The sequence below is a fragment of the Nannobrachium achirus genome (assembly GCF_963921795.1).
Source record: "Nannobrachium achirus genome assembly, chromosome: 13".
Lineage (NCBI taxonomy): Eukaryota > Metazoa > Chordata > Actinopteri > Myctophiformes > Myctophidae > Nannobrachium > Nannobrachium achirus.
The window spans coordinates 59,902,149-59,929,658 of NC_137833.1; the positions used below are offsets into that span (position 1 = coordinate 59,902,149).

The 27,510-nt window shown below is 44.2% G+C and overlaps 1 protein-coding gene across 1 annotated transcript in view; it reads left to right on the forward strand.

Moving 5' to 3' along the window:
- Positions 1-9,843: 9,843 nt before the first annotated feature.
- The window catches only part of LOC308297479 (transient receptor potential cation channel subfamily M member 5-like), a gene marked incomplete at both ends in the record, with an annotated part of 61,983 nt that continues 44,316 nt past the window's right edge, over positions 9,844-27,510 (forward strand). Inside the window, 4 exons of the mRNA XM_080740884.1 lie at positions 9,844-9,861; positions 11,460-11,572; positions 11,713-11,935; positions 12,199-12,320. Of these exons, the coding sequence (XP_080597010.1) occupies positions 9,844-9,861; positions 11,460-11,572; positions 11,713-11,935; positions 12,199-12,320 (476 nt within the window). The remainder of the gene's footprint in view (positions 9,862-11,459; positions 11,573-11,712; positions 11,936-12,198; positions 12,321-27,510) is intronic.

Below are 27,510 nucleotides of genomic sequence, written 5' to 3' on the forward strand. Positions count from 1 at the left end.
GTCACGTCACTGACCCACCTATAAAGTATGGACCCTTGTTCAAACTCAGAAGTATACCCTTTTTGAAACCATAAACCTTTTGCCATAAGCCACAAATACTGTACAGCAGAAAACCATATGCACAACAATGAATGAGAATAATGACACCACACACACAACAATACCAGTTTTAGGAGTTTGTATTAAGTTCAGGGGGGTTAGAAAGTTCAGTTCAGTTCCACTTCAGAGCAAATAGAAAATGTTCCCAACAAAAGAAAATCAGAAAAATCAAACTCAAAGGAGAAGTAACCCACAAAAATCAATGAAAAACGAAAACTCAAAACGTTCCCTTTAATAAAGAAAATAAATTCACTTCAGTTTTCCTCTTCGTGGAGTAATGTGTTAGTTCAGACCGACCTGTAGGTTTTTATGAGTTGTCACGGAATCTGTTCACGGAATCCTGGCCATAGAGACGTGATTTCACTCTGTGTCACCGCTCCAGGGAACACACTGTAGTTGTAGCACGCACCAACACACGCACTGAACGCACGGCTGCTCAGTGTGTGACAACGTAGCGCCGTTAACAGCTGTTAGTAGCGAGTTTAAGCTAGATGGTTTTCAATACGGCAATGCCAGGCGGACTACGGCTGCTATGACGTAATCGCCGTAGCGATCAAAATGGTTAAGCAAAGCCTCGGTGCCCTTTCACTGAACGCTTTGGTTCCCATGGCGACGCGTACACGCAGCAGACGGAGTAGGCGCTACGTGGGAAGGGACCTTCTGCCGTAGTAGAGGCGGCCGCGGCGACGGCAGGTTCATCTATCGAGCGCAGATCATTTCCGATTACCGTTGTCATCTGCCGTTGCCGTAGCGAGCTTAAACTCGCTATTAGCTCTTCCAGCCGGCGATGATGGGCGATCGTGAGGGGAACGACATCCATGCAGGTTCGCTGTCGATTCTCCTCCGTAGACGCTCGTATCAACGCAAACTGTCTAGAACTGTGAGCTAATGCTAACAACCAGTCGCGCTAGTACTGTGTCTGGCTGTCGACAGCCACGCAGCATCTGGCTCGACAGAGTTATAATAAGAATAGAGAGGACACCAGATATCCCCGCCCGTCCACTTGCATTGAGTTGCTCACCCAGCGCATGAGGCGTTTTCACCCCTCCTTCCGGCTAGTAAAACCGTGACGTAGTGGGGGCTTTGTGACGCATTTTTCGTCATAGTTTGTGTTCATGGACGCGCATTCATGAACGAGCACTTCCGGTATGAACGCGCGTCAATACAAAGAAGCCTAGACGCGCGTTCATGTTTCTGGCCCCAACTGCAGTACCTCAAAACGGCCACCATGTCCATTTGGTTTCAGGGCGCCTCCAGGGTTCTGGGGGCTTGCTCTGTCCACCATAGCCTCCTCCTCCAGCAGCAGCACTGACTCGCGCCGATTCCATTCATAAAATGGGATGGACCAACACGTTGCATGATGCGGGTGAGTGGATGAGCGTGAACATGGGTGTGCGCATTGTGACTTGAGTGACAGGTTCGGTGACAGTTAAAAATAACGGTGGCAGAGTGACAGATCGCCACAAATGGACCCACAAAAGTGTGAAAAGTGATGACTCATCACTAAACCATCACTATACCATAGTGTTGTGGTTCCGTTTTTGGCCCGAGGAATGTTTTTTGTGCAAAACAAATGCTTTCAATGGATTCAGAATCATGAAAACCACCTACCCCTCATATGCTACTTAAAGAAGATTTTTTTGGGGGGTCTTTTTTCCTGTATAGTAAGTGAAGGGACCCAAACTTGAACCCCCTGAATTCACCTTGATCCACTAAGAATATTTTGGAAGATTTTTAACATGTGTTTTGGATGAGCCTAAGGATCATAAAAAGCCCTGAATGATTACTATTGCAATTTCTTTTGGGTCATGCCCCTTTTTAGCTTAGATTGACTGGCCTAGGGCTGGGACTGGGGTTAGGTCGGGGGAAATGAGACAGGGTGTGACGGAGGCAGGGCTCCAGGGGGTGTGGTTTAGAGTGGCCAAAGATATGGGGTGTGTCCCGGTTAGAGGACACGGAAGGAACCAGACTTAGGGTGTCCCAGTTGAGGGTATTTATTATAGCCGTGGTCTGAAAATATAACAACATAAATATGTCTTACTAAATATGTACGGTAAACCATAAATTGCAATAGACAATAAGGACAGTAACATACAAATATACAATACTGCACATTAAAGCAAGTACAGACTGTAAATACAGTATAGCAAAATATTGTACACCTGTGGAAATAGACAGTACAGAACATACTGTATACTAGTGCAAAGGACTGAAGAAATATACTGTAGAACATGACATAAGATTCCCAATGGGTATAGTCTGTCGATAAAACCAAGGACTGTAAGCTGAGTAACAACAAACATCTGCTGGTAAAATAATATGACGTGAATTCACCTCAATATGGCAAACAAACAACTGAATTTGGTACATAGTACTGTATATAAGATAAAGCTTGTAGATCTGGTACAAACAAACAGTAGCTGAAATCGGTAATGATTATACATTTTACACATATCAAACCTAACGGTTCAGTGACTAATAGTCCACAATAAACATACCTGTGTGCATCCACGCACAGCTAATAATAAAGGAATCTGTAGCACACGGTGGAGACAGAGAGAAAAGAGTGTGACCAACTCCTGGCAGAGTCAAACTTGGAATGAACTAAACGCAATCAGGACAGGTGATATATATAACCTAACTAATGAGTAGCACCTGTGATGGTCTCAACACCATGAACATCAAAGTAAGAGTCAATGAGCACAATAAGCAAAGGTCAGCATGACATTGTGTCAATCAAGAGTCAGTAGCACAGTGTGGCCTTTCTAACATAGCCACCCCCGAGTGTCTGTATGGACAGTCGAAGACCGGTAGAAAGGTCACTACACCAGGTGAGCTGATCAGCCGCCCCATGTAGGGATCCTTTTGTTGTAAGCATAAGGTCCTTCCATGTGGAGATGCTGACATCAGGGAGTAGAGGATGACAGTCACATGTTCCTATCTCTCTGGGTCTGTTGGACTGCATCATGCAGTACGGTCAAATGTTGCTCCCTGCAGGTGTTACAGGGTCGCTTGAGGGTGCAAGCATCAGGCTTGTGCAATCTTCCACACTTCCAACATCGATGTCCATCCGCAATCCACTTCACAACTTGTTCTGTGTTCAGCTTCTTGAATTCTGGGCAAGCGTTCAGGAAGTGATCTTTGTTCTCGCAGTGAGGACAATATGGCTTAGGTTTGGGTAAGGGCTGGGGATCACTTGCTGTGGAGCTTTGGTCGTCAGTCTCAGTTAGGAAGAATGACGTAGGTCTGACAGCATGCTGCTGGTCTTTCCTCATTGGTTTGGGAGCCTCATGACTATATAAGGCCGCAGCTCTGCCAGCTATACGCTTGGCCTGGGATTTCACCTGTAGCCAGGATGCCAAGTCAGTTAAGGTGTAGGTCTGATCTGTGCCTGTTTGTAGAATGCCATAGTTCAGGCAGTGTTCCACAAAACCTTCACGGTAACTTGGGGGCATCTTGCTCAATAATCGGTCTACATGGGACCCGCATCTTAGTTCGTAGCCATTCTGACCCTCCAGGGTCTTAAGCATTCCAACTAAAGATTGGATCGATAAGGCAAAGGCGTCAAAGGCCTCGGAGTCTCCAAACTTCAGAGCTGGAGCGTTCAGTATAGCACCTAGTTCACTCTGGACTAGCTGCCTGGGTTGGCCGTACTTATCCTGTAGAGCTTGCATGGCCATGGTGTAAGGCCTCGGATCATGCATGTAGGCCCTCGCAAGCTGGAGTACACTGGGTAGTTTAAGGTGTCCAAGGAGCACCTGATACTTGTATTGCTCACTTAGATGTTGGTGACTGTTCAACATGTTGTCGAGGGCCATCTTCAGTAAGGCAAAGTCACTTTCCCTACCACTATCAAAGTGGGGTAAAGCTGGTTTTGGGATGCCATAGGTTGAGGCAAGGAATAAATCCATACCAGCTGCCTGGCCGTGGTACTGGTTAGCCAACATACTGGCTGGTGTGGTGTATGATGCTGCTTGGTTAGGGTAGGTGTTGGAAGAAACTTGTTGGAGGGTTGGTGAGTGATTGTAGTTCCCCGTGGCAGGGTATGGAGCCTGGTATGAGGTGGCAGGTGTAGAGGTAGGGGGGTAACTCACCAATATGGGGTATGAAGCTTGGTATGGTGTAGCAGATGCATGAGGGGGATAGTAGCTTGCCGTTACAGGGTGTGGAAACTGGTGAAAAGAAGGTCTTGGCTGTAGAGCTGGTGTCAATACAGGAGGTGGCGCTGGAGGTCGGCCCAAGGCTGCTTGAGGTGGCACCGGCGGCACTGGTGGTAGTGCCGGGGCTGCTGTCGGATGCAGTGCATGAGTCCGTGGCAAGGCCGCTGTAGAGGCTACAGGTGGCACAGGATTCAGTGGATTGGCAACCGGAATATGTGGAGGCTGTTGCAAGGCTACTGGAGGGAGCACCGGTGGACCTGGTGGCAGTGGATGGGCCACTGGAGGGAGCACAGGTGCAGCAGGATGTACCGGAGGAGGCCCCGGAGGAGGCACATGTGCAGCGGGAGGTACTGGAGGGACCACCTGTGGAGCAGGAGGTACAGGAGGAGGCACCGGAGGGACATGTGCAGCAGGAGGCACCGTATGTGCAGCAGGAGGGACCACATGTGCAGCAGGAGGCACGGCATGTGCAGCAGGAAGGACCACATGTGAAGCAGGAGGGAGTGGAGGAGGCACATGTGGGGTAGGAGGCAATGCCTGGGTCCCTGGGGTAGTCACAGGTCGCACTGGAGGCAGTGACTGGGAAACTGGAGTAGTCACATGTTGTGCAGGAGTCAGTAACTGGGAAAATGGGGGAGTCACAGTTTGTGCAGAAGCCAGTGACTGGGAAACTGGTGGAGAAGATGGGGGTGCCAGCAGGGCATCTGGGGCTCTGGCACCGTCTGGGTCCTCTGTGTTCTCTTTAATGCATGAAGTGATGAACCTGGCTATTTCAAGCTCATTCTCTCTTTGTGTTATCAGCCGCCTCCATCCCAGTTGTCGGGTTAACAACTCTCGACCTCTAAGGGCTTCCTCTTGCAACCATTGACTCTGTTTGGATTGGGCTTGGAATCGTTGACTTTCAATGTCGGCTTGATGTTCCTCTTCAAGTTGTTGCTGCAACTGCTCAAGCTCCAGCTGTTTGACTCGCTCATCGAGCTGAGCTGTTTGTAGCGGAGAAAGTGTATTGGGAGGGAATCTGCCTACTGAGATTCGTGTATACTTGGAACTGGAGCTCCTCTGACTGAAGCCTGAACGGGTTGACACGGAGTGGTTGCTCTCTCTAGATGAGGTTCGGGAGTAGGGAACCGGCTGTGTGAGTTGGGTTTGTCCCTCGTGAGGGAGAGTTGCAACTGTGCAGTCGGCCAGGTACGCTGCAAGGTGTGAGTCTTGGGAGGGGAGAGTTGACTGTGTGAGTTGGCGTTGTCCCTCGCGAGGGAGAGTTACAACCTCATAGTCTGCCAGGTATGCTGGGAGGTGTCGTTCTCTCTGTGGAACACGTGGGCGTACAGACTGGGACTGGGAAGCTGGATCCGTGGGTTCCATATCTTGGGTGGTACTCTAATCCGGCTCGAAGGACCATGTGACGGAGGCAGGGCTCCAGGGGGTGTGGTTTAGAGTGGCCAAAGATATGGGGTGTGTCCCGGTTAGAGGACACGGAAGGAACCAGACTTAGGGTGTCCCAGTTGAGGGTATTTATTATAGCCGTGGTCTGAAAATATAACAACATAAATATGTCTTACTAAATATGTACGGTAAACCATAAATTGCAATAGACAATAAGGACAGTAACATACAAATATACAATACTGCACATTAAAGCAAGTACAGACTGTAAATACAGTATAGCAAAATATTGTACACCTGTGGAAATAGACAGTACAGAACATACTGTATACTAGTGCAAAGGACTGAAGAAATATACTGTAGAACATGACATAAGATTCCCGATGGGTATAGTCTGTCGATAAACCAAGGACTGTAAGCTGAGTAACAACAAACATCTGCTGGTAAAATAATATGACGTGAATTCACCTCAATATGGCAAACAAACAACTGAATTTGGTACATAGTACTGTATATAAGATAAAGCTTGTAGATCTGGTACAAACAAACAGTAGCTGAAATCGGTAATGATTATACATTTTACACATATCAAACCTAACGGTTCAGTGACTAATAGTCCACAATAAACATACCTGTGTGCATCCACGCACAGCTAATAATAAAGGAATCTGTAGCACACGGTGGAGACAGAGAGAAAAGAGTGTGACCAACTCCTGGCAGAGTCAAACTTGGAATGAACTAAACGCAATCAGGACAGGTGATATATATAACCTAACTAATGAGTAGCACCTGTGATGGTCTCAACACCATGAACATCAAAGTAAGAGTCAATGAGCACAATAAGCAAAGGTCAGCATGACATTGTGTCAATCAAGAGTCAGTAGCACAGTGTGGCCTTTCTAACACAGGGGATTCAAAGACTGGGGTACCTGAGAGCCTAGATCAAGTGGCTGAATAGCAATCTCGGGGCCCAGTGGCTGGCATGCAGGCCCAGGATCTGGCAACCGAAGTGCCAGCCTAGGGGCCGGCTGCTGGAATGCAGGGCTTGCAGGCCCGAGGTCTTGCTGCTGTAGTGCAAGCCCAGACCCTGACTGCTGAAGGTCAGGCCCGGGGTACGGCAGCATGAGTGCTTGTTCAGTCTTGGCAGTGACAACAGAGGACGTTTCACTTTGGTTATCAGCAGGGAAAGCAGACACGGGTACAGACAGTTCTTTGGGGATAGTCCAGTTCTATTTGTATTTTCGTTCAGATTTTCTGGAAATTAGGAAAACTATACATTTTTTGAAACTTCAGTGTATAACAAATCAGAAAATCCATGATTCCATTTGCGCTGAAGCCAACATGGTGGCCATCTTGGAGTTTGAAAAATTATTTAAATATTATTTTTTTAATATCTTGACTTCTAGATTATGTAGGATCATGATTCTAGTGGCTAAATCAAAAATGTTAGGGTCAAGAAACCCAATTGTGCTAATTAGAAATATTTACAAATGATCAATGGCACAGATTTGGGTCACCATCCTTAATTTTGGGGGCAAAAGGTAATACTTGAATATTCGTTTTTTTCCACTATTTTGACCTCTAGAGTACATAGGATCATGATTCCAGTGGTTAATCTAAAATTTTAAGGAAATCAATATATTATCTGAAGAGACAGAGACAGATGATTTCTCTCATTGACACAAAATTGTGTCATTTATTACAGCCAACATTAAACTGTATCCATTAAGTTTCAAACTACCAAGCAGGCCTAGAATTTCGTCATTTTAGTCCACGCCACACTGTCGCCACAGCCATAATTAATTTAGCTTAAATGTTAAGGTTTAATGTAATGCCTTTCAATTAAATAAATATCAAGAAGCTGTTTATTTCTGTTTGGCCATGTGCAGTGGTGTAAAGTAACTAAGTACATTTACTTAAGTATTGTACTTAATTGTTTATTGTAATTTTGAGTATTTCCAATTTGCTTTTACTTCTACTCCACTACATCTCAGATCCAAATATTGTACTTTTAGTCCACTACAATTATTTGAAACATTTAGTTACTAGAAAATTTGCATATATAAATCATTATATAAAACATACATGAACCACTTTAGCCCTATTTAGGCTGTTTGAAAATAGCCATGCTTGTAGAATAAATAGCAGATCTACAAGCTCAAAATGTGTCACATAGCGACGCGTTGTGAGCTTGTTGTAGATCTGCTATTTTCAAACATTTTGTACTTTTACTTTTGTTACTTTAAATACATTTTGATACCAATACTTTTGTACTTTTACTCAAGTACATTTTGAATTTGAGGACTTTTACTTGCAACGGGAGTATTTCTACATTGCAGTATTGATACTTTTACTTAAGTAAAGCTCCTCCCTCCAGTTCGCGGAGTGATCCTTTCTCAACTTGGAATAGCCTACTTGGAATAATGTACTTTCTGACAGCTCAGCCTCTTGGGGAAAGAATAGCTTTTGGTTCCCTTTGCGCTGCATTTCGGTTGTTGTCCTGAGCTCAGCAGAGCTCAGTTTGAAGGCATTCGTTCGCACATCGAGATTTATTCAACAGACTGCGTTAGATTTAACTCCTGTTTAACCCGGTGATGGTTTTGTGTTGTATAAACACTGTGTCGCGACTCGTGGGACTCCGGCGGCTCCCCTATGCGGCGGCTGCTACGAGCATAGAGTCTAATCTACTACTGGTCATGGGAGCAGCTCAACCAACCACGGACTGGAAAATCTCGCAGAGGAAAAAATGGTAATAAGCAGTTAATGGAATGCTGTGGGCGCTGGGGCACCACGGCCACTGTGGCCGTTTGGGCATGTAATTTTTCGAGGGGCACACGGCCAAAGAGAGGGGCAACGACGGCCATGGCCGCCGTGGCCGCCGTGAAATTCCTGCCCTGCTACCAAGTAAAAACTGGTATATTGTTGCTGTCGGGTGGAAACCTTGTATGTACAAAGTAGTGACTTCTCAATGGATCCAATGAAGATATTAATTAGTCATGAACTCTTGTTAATACTATTTGTTCTTCATTGACTGCTAAATTTTGCCTAAAACGTCTACAGTAGTCTTAATAAGTAAGGTGGGAAGCTTGCCAACTCACCTGGGAGACGTCTGGGGACGTCTTACCTGGTTACCATGGTTACCAGGTAAGCAGAACCTACTGTAGCGGCTGGTGAACAAAAACACTACACATCCCATCATGCAACACGGCCGCCCACATCATGCAGCCGCCATTATCCATTGACTCCTATTCTATGCTGAAACATAAAAACAGCTTTATCCCTGAATAAGGTGCAAATAACGCCAAGATCCACTTGTTTTCACGGCGACACTATAACGTGATGGTCGGCCGCGGTTAGGATTTTAGTTTTGCGACCGTTTGTAAACAAACGGATCACCTTCCTGGATCGTCAGTGTACACACACGTGCACACGCACGGAGCTTCCGGGGCTCTTCAGAATAAAGCGTGAGTCAATGGTGGCACTAACCACTAGATGGCGTTGGCGTCCTATGTGTTCATATTCATAAAACCCACAGACAGACACTTTCAGAGGTGGGGAAGCAAAGAGACCAGGTGGGGAAGGGGCAGCATGGGCCAGAGTTCTGAGTAGGCAGTCCGTGTGGCACCTGGTCCAAGAGGGGTAAGGCTAGTCGTAGTCTCTGGGTCCAGTCCTGATCCAAACACTGAGGATTTGTCCAAACAGGTTGGAATACAAGGGCGTTAGGCAAGGGTCAAATCCAGATACAGGCAGGGGTCAAAAACAGGCATAAATACAGGTTATAGCAAGCAAGAATAGATCAGCAGGCAGATAATAGTGGCATAAGTGAGGCAATAAATACACTCAGTGGAAACAGTGAAGCTTACCTGTAGCAATAGCAAGAACACGGTCATCTATACATCATCCTCACTATCATCATTGTAGCTCACTGATCTGCAAGAACATCTATATGACAGTCTGCTTTGCAGTGACATCTGACAAACTCCATGATTGCCTCTGGTACTGGGAGAGACTGAATTGTTTCAGCTGGCCATCCTCGTTTTTGTAATATTGTTGAGTGGGTCAAGGAACTCCTGCTAAGCTACTTTATGTGTGCCTGACTCCACACTCTGGCCTCGATTTCGACTCTTAGGACATGCTGCTTAAGAGCACCAAGTGTAAGTGGAAGCATGTCCCCTTCTGCCATGTGTTTGCAGAATAGATGCCATCTCAGCTTTCGGTAAGTGCAGTGCATATAGTACAAACTTATTTACTGTAGTTAAAAATCCTCTGTTACTGTACATCAACTGGTTTTAGAAAGCATCTTCAGAGCCTTGAGGACATCATCACCAGCTTTGAGTAGCTGTTCCACCATGTAGATTTGCCTATTGAAAATCTCAGTGTTCTCAGTGTTGTCTGCTCCTGTAATTGCATGACATCCTGGTAAAGCTTTTGCTCCTATGAGCTGTACTTTCTCATGACCAAACAAATGCTGATCTCACAGAGTATCTGACATCAAAGACCACTGAATACAGCAAAGACTCCCCCACGATTGGCATTGCGTCCACTGTAGGACACACAGAGTAACAGTTAACTGCACTTTGAAGCCAATAACCATGAAAAAGCAGACAACATGTTGATCCACCTTACAGTTCTGGCTTCACATAGCAAACTATTTGATGCACAGCTCATGTTCTTCTCCCCAGACACAGATGTGTTGTGCTCAAGGCCCTGAAGATGCTTTCTTAAACCAGTGATGTAACAGAGGACCAGCCAAGCTGTCTAAAGTCAAGAGATGCTGGTGTGTCAGTGTTGTCATGTCATTCTAATTTAGTCCATTGTACTTCCTGTAAGTATACTTAAAAATAAAAACAGTTGCCTAATCATATTACGGGAGGATCTTATTTAGAAATCCACCCTTTTGAGAGGAAATGCTTCTGCTTGTTGCTACTTGGATGTAAACAGAAATCACATGTGGATTATACACTAGCTTTTGACTAAACTAAAGTTATTAGGTAAGTGGACTGGTTAATTACCTAGCTTGTGCTGGTTAGGCTGCTGTTAGAGATGTGATGTTCGCGAATGAATCAAATCTTTTGAACGGCTCTTTAAAGTGAACAATGGGATCCGGTTCGCGGGGTAGGGAGACGTTAATTTGGGGGGAGGGGGGGTTCAACACAAAAGCTTCCCCTTGCTACTCCACTGAGCACTGACTGAGTACAGTGGCTGTACAAATAAGCATGTTGTCATGCCGTCATGTAGTAACTGTTCATTGATTTTAAATGTTCGAAAGATATTTTATATGTTGCACTGCACTCTTATGTGCTCTAAATCAGTGCTGAAAGTTTCTCCTCTAATGATTCCATTCTGTTTTTGCACATTTGGAATTGGCTGCCTACATCTACATTCAGACGTATTTGACGTGTATTTGAAGGTGGGGCAGGGCGGGCTGTGTAAATTAAACCTGCGGTCCATAAAAAACCCTGGCCCACGCATCACTAACACACGCATGCATGCGCACACAGTATAATTGTTGGTTCTGGTTACAACACAATATATAGATTCTGTTGTAACCAGCAATTATACTAACTATTAGTATAGAACAACAAGGACAATGTTTTAAGTTCTATAAACAAACTCATAGAGCAGCACAAAGCTATTTTTGAGAAATTGTGAAAATGTGTGCACATTTTTGAATATTTATATTTTATTTTTTTACGTGAACATTTTTAATTCCAAATTTTGCTTCTGGAGGGGTCCCTGGAAAAAAATAATTGGGGGTAACCACAAACTCATGACCCTACATAAACTAAAAGCTAAAACCATTCTGCTTCTCAGGCCACTCTGTATGAGGCTTGGCGCGGTGACATGAAGAAGGACACAGCAATGTGGAAAGTCCTTCTCACCCTTTTCTGCCCCCTGCTGCTCTGCACCAACCTCATCACCTTCAGGTTAGCACCCTGCCTTACATGTTTAACACAATAATACACGTGTTGTCCCATATGTATTATACTTGTTACTAAAACTATATATTAATTCACTTTGTTTAAGACTAAGTTGAGTGTGTTTATGATGATGCTCCACCTTGCAGGGGAGATGAAAAGGCGGAGTCAAAAGGAAGAAGATGGCGTATGTTCTGGAGTGCTCCCGTCACCTCCTTTGTGGGAAATGCTGTGATGTACTTCCCCTTCCTCTTCCTGTTTGCCTACGTGCTGCTGGTGGATTTTATGCCACCGCCCCCTAGTGGGCCTTCCATCAGTGAATACGTGCTGTACTTCTGGGTGTTCACCTTCTTATGTCAGGAGATCTATGAGGTGAGTGGAAGGAGATTCTCTCTTTCTTATATTGCATTTCCTGTGTTAACTCATCCATGAATAAATAGGTTGAAACATGTCAGTAAAGTCATAGAAGGTAACTTTGCCCTGTGACTGATGGTCAGTTGGAGACCCCAGAGGGGGGCGGGGCCCATTTATATTGAAAGGGGTGAAGCATACATTATAGGCTGCCTGTGCATGTGACGTTTTTAGCTGTAATCTATCAGCTTGATTCAGTTTGATTTGTGTTTATGAACTTTCAGGCTTTCTTCATGCGTCAGCTTCACATGACTTTACGCCAGAGGATGAAGCTGTACAGGAAGGATGTCTGGAACAAGTATGACCTCACTGCCATCCTTCTGTTCATTATTGGTCTCATCAGCAGGTTGGTACAAATATGTATATTACGTATATACTAATGCTTCAAGCAAGGACAGAAAACGAAGAGGGAAAAAAACAGTACATATTTTACTGTGTGGGTGATGACTAGAGATGGTCCGATCAGGTTTTTTGGAACCGATCACCGATCACCTAAGTTTGATCACCCGATACCAAATCAATAATTGGCCTAACAGGCCCTTAAGATTGTTTTTCTGTACAGTATATTGTACACATTTGGGGTCCTTGCTCTTGGCATGAAAATGTTTGAGAACCACTGTTCAGTGGTGTAAAGTAACTACGTACATTTACGAATGTACTGTACTTAACACCTTGACGTCCGAAATAGAATGGTGGTTGGTAGATTAGCCGTGACATTTCTATTATTGTATTGTGATCTGAGACATAATATTATGTTTATAAACATGACCCCGCAGCCCCTCCATCTTGAACAGCGCCGCTGTTTTTTCTTTTTTTTTCCCCCCAGGCCAGTAACTCACCATGATTTTCTCGATTTCCGTTGGGATAGAATGGGGGTTTTGGCCGATCGTCGATGTCCCCGTGCGTTTCGCGTGCGCGATCCTTTCACGTAAATGTCCCCGCAAATAGTCCATGTGTGACTGAAGAACAGAACTGAAAAGTTTCGCTAGCATAGCCCCAAGCATGGCTGCAGGAGGAGCTCGAGTGTGTAGACAGTAAACGGATGGGTGGAAGGTGCCTTGGAGAAGGAGAGGCGCTGACGTCACCTCTGCTTCATGCACGGTCTGCATGAGCTATCAGTGCACGAGTGGTGACTAGGGAAGGTTAGACGATCGCCGATTTTCGGATCAAAAGCTTTTATTCCGGTTTTAAAGACAAAGTCCGGGAATGTACGACGTGGCTGAGAGTCCCTGGGGGGATGTGCGATATAGTACGGTTTTAACATTAAGGGGCTCCCCTTGGCTTAGAAGGTGTTAAGTACAATGTTGAGGCATTTGTACTTTACTTGAGTATTTCTAATTTCCAATACTTCTAATTCTAGTCCACTACATCGCGTATCCAAATATTGTACTTTTACTCCGCTACATTAATTTGAAAACATTAGTTACTAGTTACTTGGTAAATATAAATGATTATAATAAAACACATACATAAACCACTTTAGCCTTATTGGATACCTCGGTCATTTGAAAATAGCCAATCTGCAAGCTCACAACGCGTTGTGAGCTTGTATATCTATTTTCACTAGTTTGGGTCACAGGCAAATGTCTAATTTTTCTTTTGGATTACAAGCTATAAAGTTTATCCATGCAGGCTATTAGGTCATTACTAAAAATTACTTAACTAAAAACGAAAAAGTAACTAAAAAGTTACTTTTCACAGTAACGCATTACTTTTTGGTATGAGTAATCAGTAAAGTAACTGAGTTACTTTTGAAATGAAGTAACTAGTAACGGTAACTAGTTACTATTTGTCAGTAACGTGCCCAACACTGCTAGTAACTAAAGCCTCCAAATGATTGTAGTGGAGAGATAAAGTAGCCTATCTACATTTGCCTCTGAGATGTAGTGGAGTAGAAGTAAAAGTATTGAAAATTGGAAATACTCAAGTAAAGTACAAATACCTCAAAAGTGTACTCAAGTACATAGTTACTGTGCCATACTAATACTTGTTAGAAAGAGAGGAGGGGGAGGGCTTGGCATTTGGGGGAGTGGAGCAGAGGCAATGATTGACAAGAGAGAGCATTTGGGGGAGTGGAGCAGAGGCAATGATTGACAAGAGAGAGAGAGGCCCCCCTGGTGGTGAGCATAGAGTATGGCAGATCAGGCCATTTTTTATGACCGCTAAAAAGGATTCAGAGAGAGAGAGACCACGGCTCCATGGAGTGGATTTTCAAGTTTAAACATTTTAAAACATGTTTTTAGGACCAGGGCAAAGACTTTTATGATTGGTAAAAACGGAATGTCATTTGACCTTTAATGTTTTGTAATAGCGGCTAGATTGTTATAAATAGGCCTAGTTATTAGTGGGCTCGCCTGAAAGGCGAGCACACTCTAGATATTGTCCGCGTTTCCCAAAGCGCAGGTCGTACGAGGGCCTTCGCTCGGCTGCGGTCCTTACGATTATGGCGTTTCTCAAACGCGCTTGTAAGCGCCTCTCGTAAAACAGCCTTCGCACGCCAGTAGGCTGGCCAGAGCCTTGTATTAGAGAGTTCTGCCAACTCTGGCCCCATGTGAACGGAGATGATCCAACTCTCTCCTTGAATGGCTCTGGGCTTCGATTGATAGGACGCCAGCAGCTGCGCTCCGAAATGAATTTCAGCGGCTTGTGTGATTGTATCGGGCCGGCCCATCAATAAAACATAACATACAACACTGAAAATTAACACACTTTTAGCGCTGCTGGTAGGCTAAGTGACCGCACAAACCCCTTGTTTTAATTTGAAACTAGGCCTACATGCAAAGCTGCAAAGCGCTGTTGCCTGTTGGTATAGCCCAGGGGTCCTCAAATAGAAATCTTGAAGGTCCACACATATTTTTTTTAAACAGGTCCGGGTCCGGGGAAAAAATAAAACTATATATATATATATATATATATATATATATATATATATATATATATATATATATATATTAAATATATTTATATTTGCTTATTTTTATTATGTCGGTCAATCTTAAATAGTAGGCTAAGATACAAAAAATGACCAACCAGGGGTTGACACTATGGTCTCAGAGGCACTGGAAAGTACAGGTCATGTTCTACTTGCCCTCAGGTCATGGCCACTTGCCCTCATTATTGTTCATCTTACATAATTAATTTAGGGATCCCTTTCTTATTTATTTATTTTTGAGTGGTGGTCTCCGCCACTCCTGTAATTGGGTTTCAAGATGTTACTGGCTGGCCGTGTCTGTATGTATGTATGTCTGTCGCCTGCCATACCTCTCCTGACCACACACACAGACCACACACACACACACACACACACGTTAAAGGAGGGGTGCTATTGAGCAGGGCAGGCAGACAACACTCTCTCTCTCTCTCTCTCTCTCACACACACACACACACACACTGTAGACGCACACTTTTATTTGACCACCACTCAGTTCACAAGGTGTGATTTTTTTTACAATGGCTGATGTTTTTTTTTTTTTTTTTTTTTCTTTAGTTTGTTGATGCAGTAATGGTCTTTTACCGTTTATTTCTTTATTAAAAGGGTCCTTAAATTATGACTTCACTGTCATCTGGGCTGGGGACTCCTCCAAAATCATTTTGGGGCCTTACTTGATTGAAGAGAAACAACCCATTAAAGCAGGGAGAACAGAATGTTCAAAGTGGAGCAGAGATATTTTGCGCTAGTGCTCTGGTTTCTTTTAACAAACTGGGATAATCTTCGAATAATTTATGCTTGTGTCGCAACGTGAATATCGATATGAAAACAAGGTGTCGCGCGTCAGAGACAGGGGAGCACACACTGAACGCGGACGGCTGTGCAGCGTCGCCCACGGTAACCCCAACTGGATGCGGCGTGCTGCCACACAGCACATCCATTTCCCCCGGTGGGGATGGGAGAACAACATCCATGCAGAAAGAGAGGCAGCCGTCACGGGCCGTCGGGTCGTGGTACGTCGCGACAAACTCTGGTCTCTGGAGATAAGATTACAATCCTGCAAAGGTATTCACGTTGATGTTTTGCGTGAATGAAACCCCACTGATTTATAACTAGTTGCGTTGTTGGTGGCTGAAGCTACTTGCTGCTGCTGCTGCTCCGTAAACCTCCGCGGTCTGTGGCAACAGCCTATCAGCGCATCGTTGTCATAGAGATGCCAGCCCATAATACTCTGTTGCCCGGCATCAGCCAATCAGCGCGTCGTTGTCTCTCTCTCTCTCTCTCTCTCTCACACACTCAGCGCATGCAATGAAAGTGAATGAATACAACGAGAAGTGGAAACGAAAACGTGGAGATATTTTTTTACTTTTTTTTTTTACTATAATTCGTCCTGGGTCCGGTCGGCGGTGCCTCGCGGTCCGGACATGGACCGCGGTCCGCCTATTGAGGACCCCTGGTATAGCCTATAACTGACTGCACAAATTGACTTAACTGCCCGTCTTAAAAATATATATTTTTTATTTTATAGGCTAGGCCTACAGTATTCTAGACTAGAGTATTGGTTCTCAAAATGAGCTTTGTATCGTTTTGCTGAAGCGGGAGTCGAACCCGAGGCTCTCAGTCATTAGTCCAACTCACAACTCGTCATGCTATTAAGCCTGCTGCGTTCAGTTACAAAGGCTGTTGTCCGCCCCGTCTTGGCTGTAATAATTATAGGGCTACAATTAGTTACATGAACCAATGGACCCTCATCCTCCTAGCCTGATTTCAGACTCAGCGCTGGAGAACCAGTCCGCTCAGAGAGTGGGCTAAGCCAGGCGATCATCATCCTACACTCTCAACTTGTGAGTTACATTTTGGAACCATTTGGTTCCTAAAATATAACAGCCCTGTCTCTTTACCTCAGTGTTGTGTTGGCACGACGCACGAGGGGCTAAAGAGGCGCAGGGCTGTTATATTTTAGTTTGGAAGTTTGCAAGTTAGGAACCCAATGGTTCAAAATGTAGGCTAACTCTCAGAGTGTAGGATGATGAGTGCCTGGCTCCAGCACACTGTCTGAGCGGACTGTTTCTCGCTGAGTCGTGTTGGCACGAGGGGTTGTGTGTTGGACTAGCGACTGGATGATCCGAGTTCTATCACCGCTTTCACGCATCACTGCATGCCTTTTAGCTGGGGAGAGGGGACCCCCACTGGTCCACGGACCCACTTAACAAATGAGGCAGCCTATAAGCTTGTTCTTTTTTATGTAAGTGTGTGTTGTGGTGCGCTATTTCTCAGTAGCCTATAGACCTATATCAAAGCAAGCGACACGCATAACATAAAACATAGTTCACCTTTGTATGTTTTATTTATGTATTATATAAATATAAATATATAGTTCACTTGTTTATTTTGTATAGCAGGTGTGTAGAATAGCCTACTCTACCATCCACAAGACTTAGATAGCTTTTTAAGTGTGCCTGCCATGCAATGGCAAAACACTTATTGTACTCCGCCATACTTAAGTAAGTAAGTCAGTAATGTTCTTGCAAATTTCTGCACGTAATAACTGCCGCACGATTTACGCCACCCCCGCAATATATACATCAAAATGTGCGGCTCGGCCGGGAATGGTGTGCTATTACTTTTCTTTCCGAACCGCGATACCATGGCAACGTAATTTGTAAACTAGAAAAGAAAATTTCTACGAAATTTTAAGTGTGCCTGCAGCTCGCTAAGTCTGTGCAACCTTGTGTAGCGGTTGGTGTTAGCATTAGCGTTACATTTTTTAACATTAGCATTTTTTGCATAAGCTTTAACATTATGGTTCTTCATATGACACCACCCACATGTCTGTATGACAAACGGTTCACGAGAAAAAGGGTCACTTCCTGTTTGCTGAGGGGCACTTCCTGTTTGGCGAAATAGGCCCCAATTAAGGTTAAGGACTCTTAATCTTGTCATTTGACGCAACCCGCGTGTCTGTACGACAAACGGTTCACGAGATCAAGGGTCACTTCCTGTTTGGTGAGGGGCACTTCCTGTTTGGCGAAATAGGCCCCAATTAAGGTTAAGGACTCTTAATCTTGTCATTTGACGCAACCCGCGCGTCTGTACGACAAACGGTTCACGAGATCAAGAGTCACTTCCTGTTTGGTGAGGGGCACTTCCTGTTTGGCGAAATAGGCCCCAATTAAGGTTAAGGACTCTTAATCTTGTCATTTGACGCAACCCGCGCGTCTGTATGACAAACGGTTCACGAGATCAAGGGTCACTTCCTGTTTGGTGAGGGGCACTTCCTGTTTGGCGAAATAGGCCCCAATTAAGGTTAAGGACTCTTAATCAAGTCATTTGATGCCATCCACGCGTCTGTACGACAAACTGTTCACAAGGTAAAGGGTCACTTCCTGTTTGGTGAGGGGCACTTCCTGTTTGACGAAATAGGCCCCAATTAAGCTCAAGGACTCTTAATCAAGTCATATGAAACCATCCACGCATCTGTACGACAAACGGTACGCGCAAAAAAACCCCATTGACTTAAAATGGGGGACTCGGAAAAAAAACCAGAAACTTTGGCGCCACATAACTCTGCAATACTTTTGCCTAGCAACGTCATTTAAACTTTGAAATGCACACACAACTTTGGTCTTTTTCCGGCCAATAAGGATGAGCTGTAATTGATTAAGCCCCGCCCCCTCTGTAACAGGAAGTGCCCTTCGCCAAACAGGAAGTGCCTCTACATCTCATGAACCGGTTGTCGTACAGATGCCTGGGTGGTGTCATATGACTTGATTAAGAGTCCTTAAGCTTAATTGGTGCTTCCTTCGCCAAACAGGAAGTGCCCTTTGCCAAACAGGAAGTGCCTCTTTATCTCATGAACCAGTTGTCGTACAGACTTGTGGGTGGCGTCAAATTACTTGATTAAGATTCCTTAACCATAATTGGGGCCTATTTCGCCAAACAGGAAGTGCCCCTCACCAAACAGGAAGTGACCCTATATCTCATGAACCGTTTGTCGTACAGACGCGTGGGTGGCGCCATATGACTTGATTAAGAGCCCTTAACCTTAATTGGGGCCTATTTGGCCAAACAGGAAGTGCCCCTTGCCAAACAGGAAGTGACGCTATATCTCATCAACCATTTGTCGCACAGACGCGTGGGTGGTGTTATATGACTTGATTAAGAGTCCTTAACCTTAATTGGTGCTTTCTTCGCCAAACAGGAAGTGCCCTTCGCCAAACAGGAAGTGCCTCTATATCTCATGAACCGTTTGTCGTATAGTCGATAATGTTGAAGCTAATGCAAAAAATGCTAAGGTTAAAAAATCTAACGCTAATGCTAACACCAACCGCTACACAAGGTTGCACACACTTAGCGAGCTGCAGGCACACTTAAAATTTCTTAGAAATTTTCTTTTCTAGTTTAAATATACTTTCATAGTTATACTTAGTTATATAGTGCTCAGTTTTCTATGAAGGGTGCTTACGGGCGCCCCGGCGCACCCTTAAAAAAACCATCGTACAGACACGTCTGCAGCACCCGTGGGAAACTTGCGGGAAAGGTGTTTGCTTCTAAAATCCTCCTTACGATGGCCATTCGTATGAGGTGTGCATTCAACCGTCATCACAGCTATCGAGACGACCGGTTTCCTGAAAGCCCTCGTTGGTCTTGATTGACAGGTGCCTGCGCAGGCTGCGAAGGGCGATTTTGGTCTCTACGACCACGCCTGAGCTTACGAGCACTCAAAATCGCTTTGGGAAACGCAGCCATTGTCATTATTGTGGGCTCGCCTGTAAGGCGAGCACACTTTAGATATTGTCATTATTGTGGGCTCGCCTGTAAGGCGAGCACACTTTAGATATTGTCATTATTTCTATACTAGGCAGGCAGTCAGTCAGTCAGTGCAAGTTCTCCTCAAAACTTCGGTTCCTTTCTACTCCTACATACTTAGACAGAAAATGAAAATAAAAACATCAATGTGTTCAGCTTACTGTGGCGACGTGTGTTATTATTTTTTACAGCAATCGGCCAAATGGTGGCGCTGTAGGAAGCCTTCGAAAGTGCGAACTTTGAACAGGTATACCTTTAGATCCCCCAAAATTTGGAATTGTATGAAAAACAGTAAAAATCTATCTCCTCCTGGGATTTTCGCGTTACGCGCATGAAACTTTTTTCACATGAACTTTGAACCTATATCTACACAGGCTATGTGGTGAGAAGTTTGTACGTTAAATAATGATCTAGGCATGGGCGTGCACGATCCGTGCACTATGAATCACATGGAGGTCTATGGAGACCATGGCATCGCGGACCTTCAGAGAGAAAAAATCATTAAAAGGGCAACGGAAACTTAGCGAATAGGTTTTGAATTAGAATGAATTGAATTTGCATCATATTGATTTAGCAGTTTATAGCTTAACTCATTGCATGCCAGGCCCGATAGTCCCGAGATTATTTCAATGTCTTTCCCTGCCAGGCCCGATAGTCCCGAGAATTTCCGCCATTTTGATTTTATTTTATTTATTTTTTTCAAAAAAAAAAATTTTTCAATTTTTTTTTCTGACCCCAAAAAATTTAGTAGGCATGATAGAAATCGCGAAATTGCATGTTTAACCCCGATAGCAACCCCATCTATCAAACATGGCAGCCATCTTTGTTTACATTTTAGGAAAACATAATGGCTTCTATCTCATGAATGCCTGAACGGATTTCCATTCGGATTTTTTTGTTTGAAAGCTGTGCGCAATGTGGACACACGTGGTGCATTATCTAGGCATGGGTGTGCATGATCCGTGCACTATGAATTACATGGAAGTCTATGGAGACCAGAGGCACCGTAGAGTACGAAGTTATGTTAAAATGGCGGGGAATGTGTTAAAGTGGACATGACATGAACATTTATTTTCTATTTTTTATGTTTTGTTTTTTTTACTTTCAACATGCAGTCGTTTCTGTGTGGTCTTGTATTTTCTGCATAATTAGGCTCTGAAGTGTGAGTCCATTGGCCCTCGGGCCTTAAGTCATGAACAGCTATTGCACGCCTCTCTTCTCCTCGGCTCTACCATGGGCCAACCTCTGTCTTTCTCATCCTCCCCTCTCTACTCTAGTCTCCTGCTGTCTCTCTCCTCCACCCTCTGCTTTCACCCTCACCGCAGCCCAAGATTATTTGAGGAAGTAAACCTCTACATAAATTGTCCTTTAATAACAAATATGGGCATATAAAATATATTTACCCATTCGGATATCTTATTTACATCAATATCCTTCATATCAAGAAGCCAGTTTATGCTTTTGTGAAATCATGAAAATCGCTATGTATCGCTATGTATTTTCCGCCCTGGCTGGATCCGAGGACAGCGCCTCCCTCCTCCTTATCGACACTCTGTGTCTGCTGTGTCCGAGGACAGTGCACTGCTCCCCGGGTAGAGCTCCGTGGAGTCTCCCTCCCTTTACCGACACTGTGTGTCTTGTAGGCAGCCGACTATGAAACTCCACGCTGCCCTGCCCTCCCCCCACACACACGGGCACGGCGAGCAGACAGTAAAACGCTATTATAACGCAAGCAATAAGTGGTTCTTTAAACTGAGGCATTTAGCCAAAATGTGTTGCTATAATAACTACATAACAAGGACCGTGAAGTTTTTCTGCAGCGCGGAGCTATTGAAACGTTACAGCAAGAAAAAAAAAAGATCTCCGCGGGGGTACAGATGTATCCACAGAGATCCGGTAACCTCGGTCCCGGGGTAAGAAAAAACACTCGCGACTCTTATTGAACACAATTCCCCGCCCGATGCTGTTTGTGTGTGCCTCGTCAGGGCTCAGCTCAGCCTCTGTGTGTGTGTGTGTGTGTGTGTGTGTGTGTGTGTGTGTGCGTGTGTGCGTGTGTGTGTGCGTGTGTCACTGTGTCTTGTACGAAAGCAAAGCAAAGCAGCGAAACACATGCATCTGCGAGCATGCATCTCTCGGTCATTGTGTTAGAGGGGCGGGCCTGTGTGTGTGTGTGTGTGTGTGTGTGTGTGTGTGTGTGTGTGTGTGTGTGTGTGTGTGTGTGTGTGCGTGCGTGCGTGCGTGCGTGCGTGCCTGCGTGCCTGCGTGCCTGCATGCGTGTGTGTGTTGCTGCTGTGACCACTTTGGGTAGCGACGATAGTTTCAGAACCGCTGGCCTATTGATTAAGGGCTGAAGTGAGAATCTGCTCCTCAAAGAAGGCGGTCGCTTTTTCCTTCTCTCCCTCCCTCGATCGCCCTGAATTGTTGCGCAGGTTCTCCAAGATAGCGCCGCCCATGGCTGCTGTGGTGACTACGTCTGTTACGTCTGTTGCGTTCTGTCGGTGTTTTTATGTTTGTTTGTTTTTTGTTTTTGTTTATGTTATATGTGACTGGTGCTGGAGGAAAGGCCCATATGTCGCCGTTTTTAAAAGTCAGAAAATGCGAAAATAAGATTGGTTTATTTTTTGCTTTGTTTTTCGTTTTTTTTAATTAAGACAGTTTGAATATATTAGAGGGTTTTCATTCCATAAGATATCTTTGTTAAGGTCGCTAAATGGCAACATTAGTGTAGCAAAGTTGCCTTGCTTTGGGAGAGTTTTACTGCTGTTTTAGGAGGCGGAGAATGGAGCTCTTTAGATTTGCTTTGCGATTTCACGGGAGCGCGATTGGTCTAAGGAATGCATTGTCTCGTATTTCAGCACGCCCATACAGCGTGCTATCTGGTTGTAAATAGTCTACACAGTAACTAACTTCATTTCGCTAATGTTAACGGTTTGCTGAAGACAGTATTCTGGAAGGATGTATTTTTTTATGTATACATTACATCGTGTTCTCAGTCGCTCTCGGACGCACAAAGAAAACGTGGAAAATCGAAGCAGCATGTTGAAAACGCTATGTCATCATGAGTCCTTGTGCTGGCATTACAGGCGGCACGCTCACTCGTCTGTAGTGAAAACTAGAATCAAATGTTTTTTGATAGAAAGTTTTGGGTGCTTGTTGTTTTCTTAAAGTGTTAAGCCGCAGGGGGGTCCGGGGGGGGGGGGGGTAATCTGCATAATACCTTGTTAAAGTGTCCATTTTGTTAAACTTTGCATTTGTAGTTATTTTACTGTAATTTACCAACATAGTAACCAGCACAGATAGACAAAGAGACATTCATGGATTCATATTTATTCAGAACTAACTTTTATCTTCCCCCCTGGACCCAGGGTATGGCAGCTGCATACCCCTGCCATACCCAATTGACGCCCCTGAGTCAAAACATGCATTGCGTTCTACCTTTTCTTTGCTGACATCAACCCGTTACACACAGTGCTGCAAAGTGCATGATGATACTCGTCAATTCTGCGCTTCTTTATTAACTAATTTACCTTGCTCCATTGTTGGCTAAATGACGTGACGTTTCGGCGTCTTTTGGGCAAATCTGCAAGTACTCTCGCCGTGGTTTCATCCACAAGCGTGGGAGGACGGAGGAGTGACGGCGGAGCGTTCAGTGTGAGCGATCTGCTCTATAAATGAAATGCACACACGTGTGTGTCTGTGAGCTTGTGTATCTGCTATTTTTCTATACCAATGAAACGGGAGATTTGCAGAGATATGTAAATGTAACCATTAAAGCAATAACACCACTCTGAATGGAGAGAAAAACAGATCTCCGATCTCATTTCATGCTTGTGTAACTCGACAGATCTCCATCTCAGCCAGTGCTTGTGTAATTTGCGGGGAATATATTAATCTGACTCTGATTACAAACCACTTGAACTCCGACTTCTATATCCTATCATGCCAGGGGGAACAAACCCAATTGCGAGCTTGTTGATTTGTGGCACTGCATAGATTGGCAAAAATAGATTTGGTGTAGTGTAGACTGAATATGTGGTCAAAGTAAAGAGCAAAATTGGGTCCCGTTTTATTCCAGAGGTTTTGAGGCAGGAGTAGGCTTAGATGAGGCGAGGTAGGCTACTGAAGCTCCGTATACTGCGTATATCACAGCGGTGCTTAATAATAAGTGAACTTTCCGACGGCGAAGTCCTTCTGATGGATTTTTCTTGGCTGTCAATGTCTCTATAGTCCAAAAAATCGCTCTGAACGTGAGTAAAACGATAGTGTACTGAGTACGCTGTATCGACTTGTCATCTAAAGCATTGCCAAATGGGAAATGTTAACTTGAGCATGTTTAAACCACTCACCGTTTTTTCCTCCTCTGCTGCAATGAATCGCTCGCCTCTGCTCGCACGAGCCGAGCACAAACGAGGAAGGGCGAAACTTGCCGAGGCACAAATGAGGGAAGGCTGGTGGGCTGTGGCGCTCGATTCCACATCTAACGAGGAGAAAGCCTCGTTAAAATACGTGCAGACAGCCTGGCTCCGCCCGGCCAAATACCTTCCGACACGTATATCGCCCTTCCCAAACCAAAGAAGGGGGGCGAAAAAGCAACTAGCAAAGCCCACGGATAGAGGAGCAGTTGATTCCACATGATCTGCACGCTGAGCGGGGGCGGCGCCCACTGACTTCAATAGAATACGTGGAGCCAGCCGAGAGAACCGCCCGCGTTTATCATCAAGTGACATTTATCCACTTCCCATGCCCACGTCACTTCCAAAGTGACTTCCAAACCCTAGGTAAGGAGTTTTGGTCATAGATTCCCAAAACTAATAAAAGATACAGTTTCGCTACTCACCAAACCAAAGACGGATTTGGGGAGTTGAAAGCCTACTTTACTTAGTGGGAACACTCAGAGTTCCCAACATCGCGTCTAAAATACACTTTTTTATCCAGATAACAGAATATTTCACCGGAAGGCAAAATGTGGTCAATGGACATTTCTATTGACAAGATCTGTAGAGGGCGGTGTGGAGTAACTAAAACCTCCGGTGAAAAAGTTTATTCTCTGGTAAAAAAGTGTATTAAAGTGTATTTTAGACGTGAGGTGGGGGTTTCTGAGAGTAAAGTAGGCTTCCATCACCCTTACGCCGTCTTTGTTTTGTTGAGTAACGAACCGTATTTTATGTTTATTACATGCAGACGAGAGGGTGCGCAGCCGTTCCTGCCTCGTAAGGGCTCATTGGTGACATAGCGTCAAGCGTCTCCTCCCCCTGCTTCGATTTTCTTCCACGCTTATGAAGTAAACAGATGAGAGACCGGCATAGGACCTTTACTTTTTGGATATAATGTTCACAAAAGGCAAGAAGTGTTCGAGAACGGCGGGGCTTTATGTTATACTACAGACTAGTGGCCGAGCTGCGAGATACGCTATAGCGTTAGCTTCACGCTAGCGCTGGTTGTTTATTATGAGAAGCAGTGGCTAACGGCTAACGCTAACGTTAGCTAGCGCTAGCTGCAGGCTAACGCAGGCATCGTATACACAACTGGAATTGTTGCTCTATTGTTGCTCTTCTACAAGCTCACAACGCGAGGCGGTTAAGCCTGTCAGAACCGTCAGATTATCCTTCTGACTGAAGTTACACAAACACTGATGATGTGTTACATGAAGCAGTTAGCACAGTTAGCCGACCAATTTCGATAGGTCACGAGTTACGGTGTTGCGCACGTGCATTCCCGTAGAGCAACGTGGACTGACGAAAACTGGTGCCCCATAGAACTTTGTGTCACTATAGGAAGAAATACTTTCCTTTTCTAGTATCAGTAGGCAGTAGCACTGCAAATTAGATATACGCTGTTACAAGTAGAAGTCCGGTATTAAATTAAGTGGTTAATGTATGTTTTGGACTATTAAAATCAAAATCTACAAAGCAATAACTAAAGTTTAAAACATACATAAACCACTTTAGCCCTATGTTATACCAAGGCTATTTGAAAATAGCCGATCTACAAGCTCACAACGCATTGTGGTGCGACGCGTTGTGAGCTTGTAGATCTGCTATTTTCAAACATTTTGTACTTTTACTTTTGGTACTTTAAGTACATTTTGGATACCAATACTTTTGTACTTTTACTCAAGTACATTTTTAATTCTGGACTTTTACTTGTAACAGAGTGATTCTACATTGTAGTATTGATACTTTTACTTAATTATAAAATGTAGGTACTTTTGTAATACACTATTTTAGTGAAAAATAAAAACTACAAAAAGAAGAAAATGACAAGATGAGCATGTAAGGAGGGGAGGAGGTAGAAAAGACCACTGGCCACTATGGCTGCAAGCACTATAGCACTATATTACCACAGGTCTACTACTAAATAGTAGTTTTAAATAATTGTAGTGGAATAAAAGTAAATTTGAAGTTGACAGCTATACCATTGTGGGTGTGGTTTGACTTGGGGGGAGTGATTTAGGGGTGTAGGTAAGTACCTATTGTCCCTCCCATTGTCACACCCACTTCTGGCTACCTAGAGGTGTCAAAAATGTTCCTTGCATTCAAATGGCTTTTTAAGCACTTTGGGTTTTATGGTGCAACAAGTTTAAAATGTCCATAACTTCTTCAAATATGCTCCAATTTCAACAAATGATACATCATATGAAAGCTTAGATTCTGTACTTGGATAATCTGTACAAAAAAGAAAAATGACCAATGCAGACATAAGGAACAAAGTACCAGACCTAGTCACATATGTGAAAAAATTGATTTGAATGCAAAAATGTAGTATGCCAAAGCAAATTCCTATGTGTATTACACAATGGTTAATAAAGAAATCTGAATCTGAATCTGAATCTGAAGTGATTGATTTGTATTAATAATCAAAATCTACAAAGTAACTAGTAACTAAAGCCTCCAAATGATTGTAGTGGAGAGATAAAGTAGCCTATCTACATTTGCCTCTGAGATGTAGTGGAGTAGAAGTAAAAGTATTGAAAATTGGAAATACTCAAGTAAAGTACAAATACCTCAAAAGTGTACTCAAGTACATAGTTACTGTGCCATACTAATACTTGTTAGAAAGAGAGGAGGGGGAGGGCTTGGCATTTGGGGGAGTGGAGCAGAGGCAATGATTGACAAGAGAGAGAGAGGCCCCCGTGGTGGTGAGCATAGAGTATGGCAGATCAGGCCATTTTTTATGACCGCTAAAAAGGATTCAGAGAGAGAGAGACCACGGCTCCATGGAGTGGATTTTCAAGTTTAAACATTTTAAAATATGTTTTTAGGACCAGGGCAAAGACTTTTATGATTGGTAAAAACAGAATGTCATTTGACCTTTAATGTTTTGTAATAGCGGCTAGATTGTTATAAATAGGCCTACTTATTAACTCAGATTCAGATTCAGATTCAGATTCCTTTATTAACCATTGTGTATCACACATAGGAATTTGCTTTGGCAGCATACGAGTGTGCATTCAATATTTTTTTTCACAAATAACATGAAACCAACAAACACAAAACAACACCGTGCAGAAAATAAATAATAAATAATATAATATAAAGTGCAGTAGTGTTCAGTAGTGCGACATATTGCTGATGTCCCTATAGGGGCAGGGGAAAAAGGGAAGCCAGAGTCAATGAGCAGCCTGACGGCTGAGGGGAAAAAACTGCGTCTGTGTCGCTCTGTCTTGGCCGCCAGATGCCGCATCCTTCTCCCAGAGGGGAGCAGGGTGAGCAGGCCGTGGCCAGGGTGGGAGGGGTCAGCCATGATCTTTCTTGCCCTCCTCAGCGCCCTGGAGTCGTGCAGGGACTTGAGGGAGGGC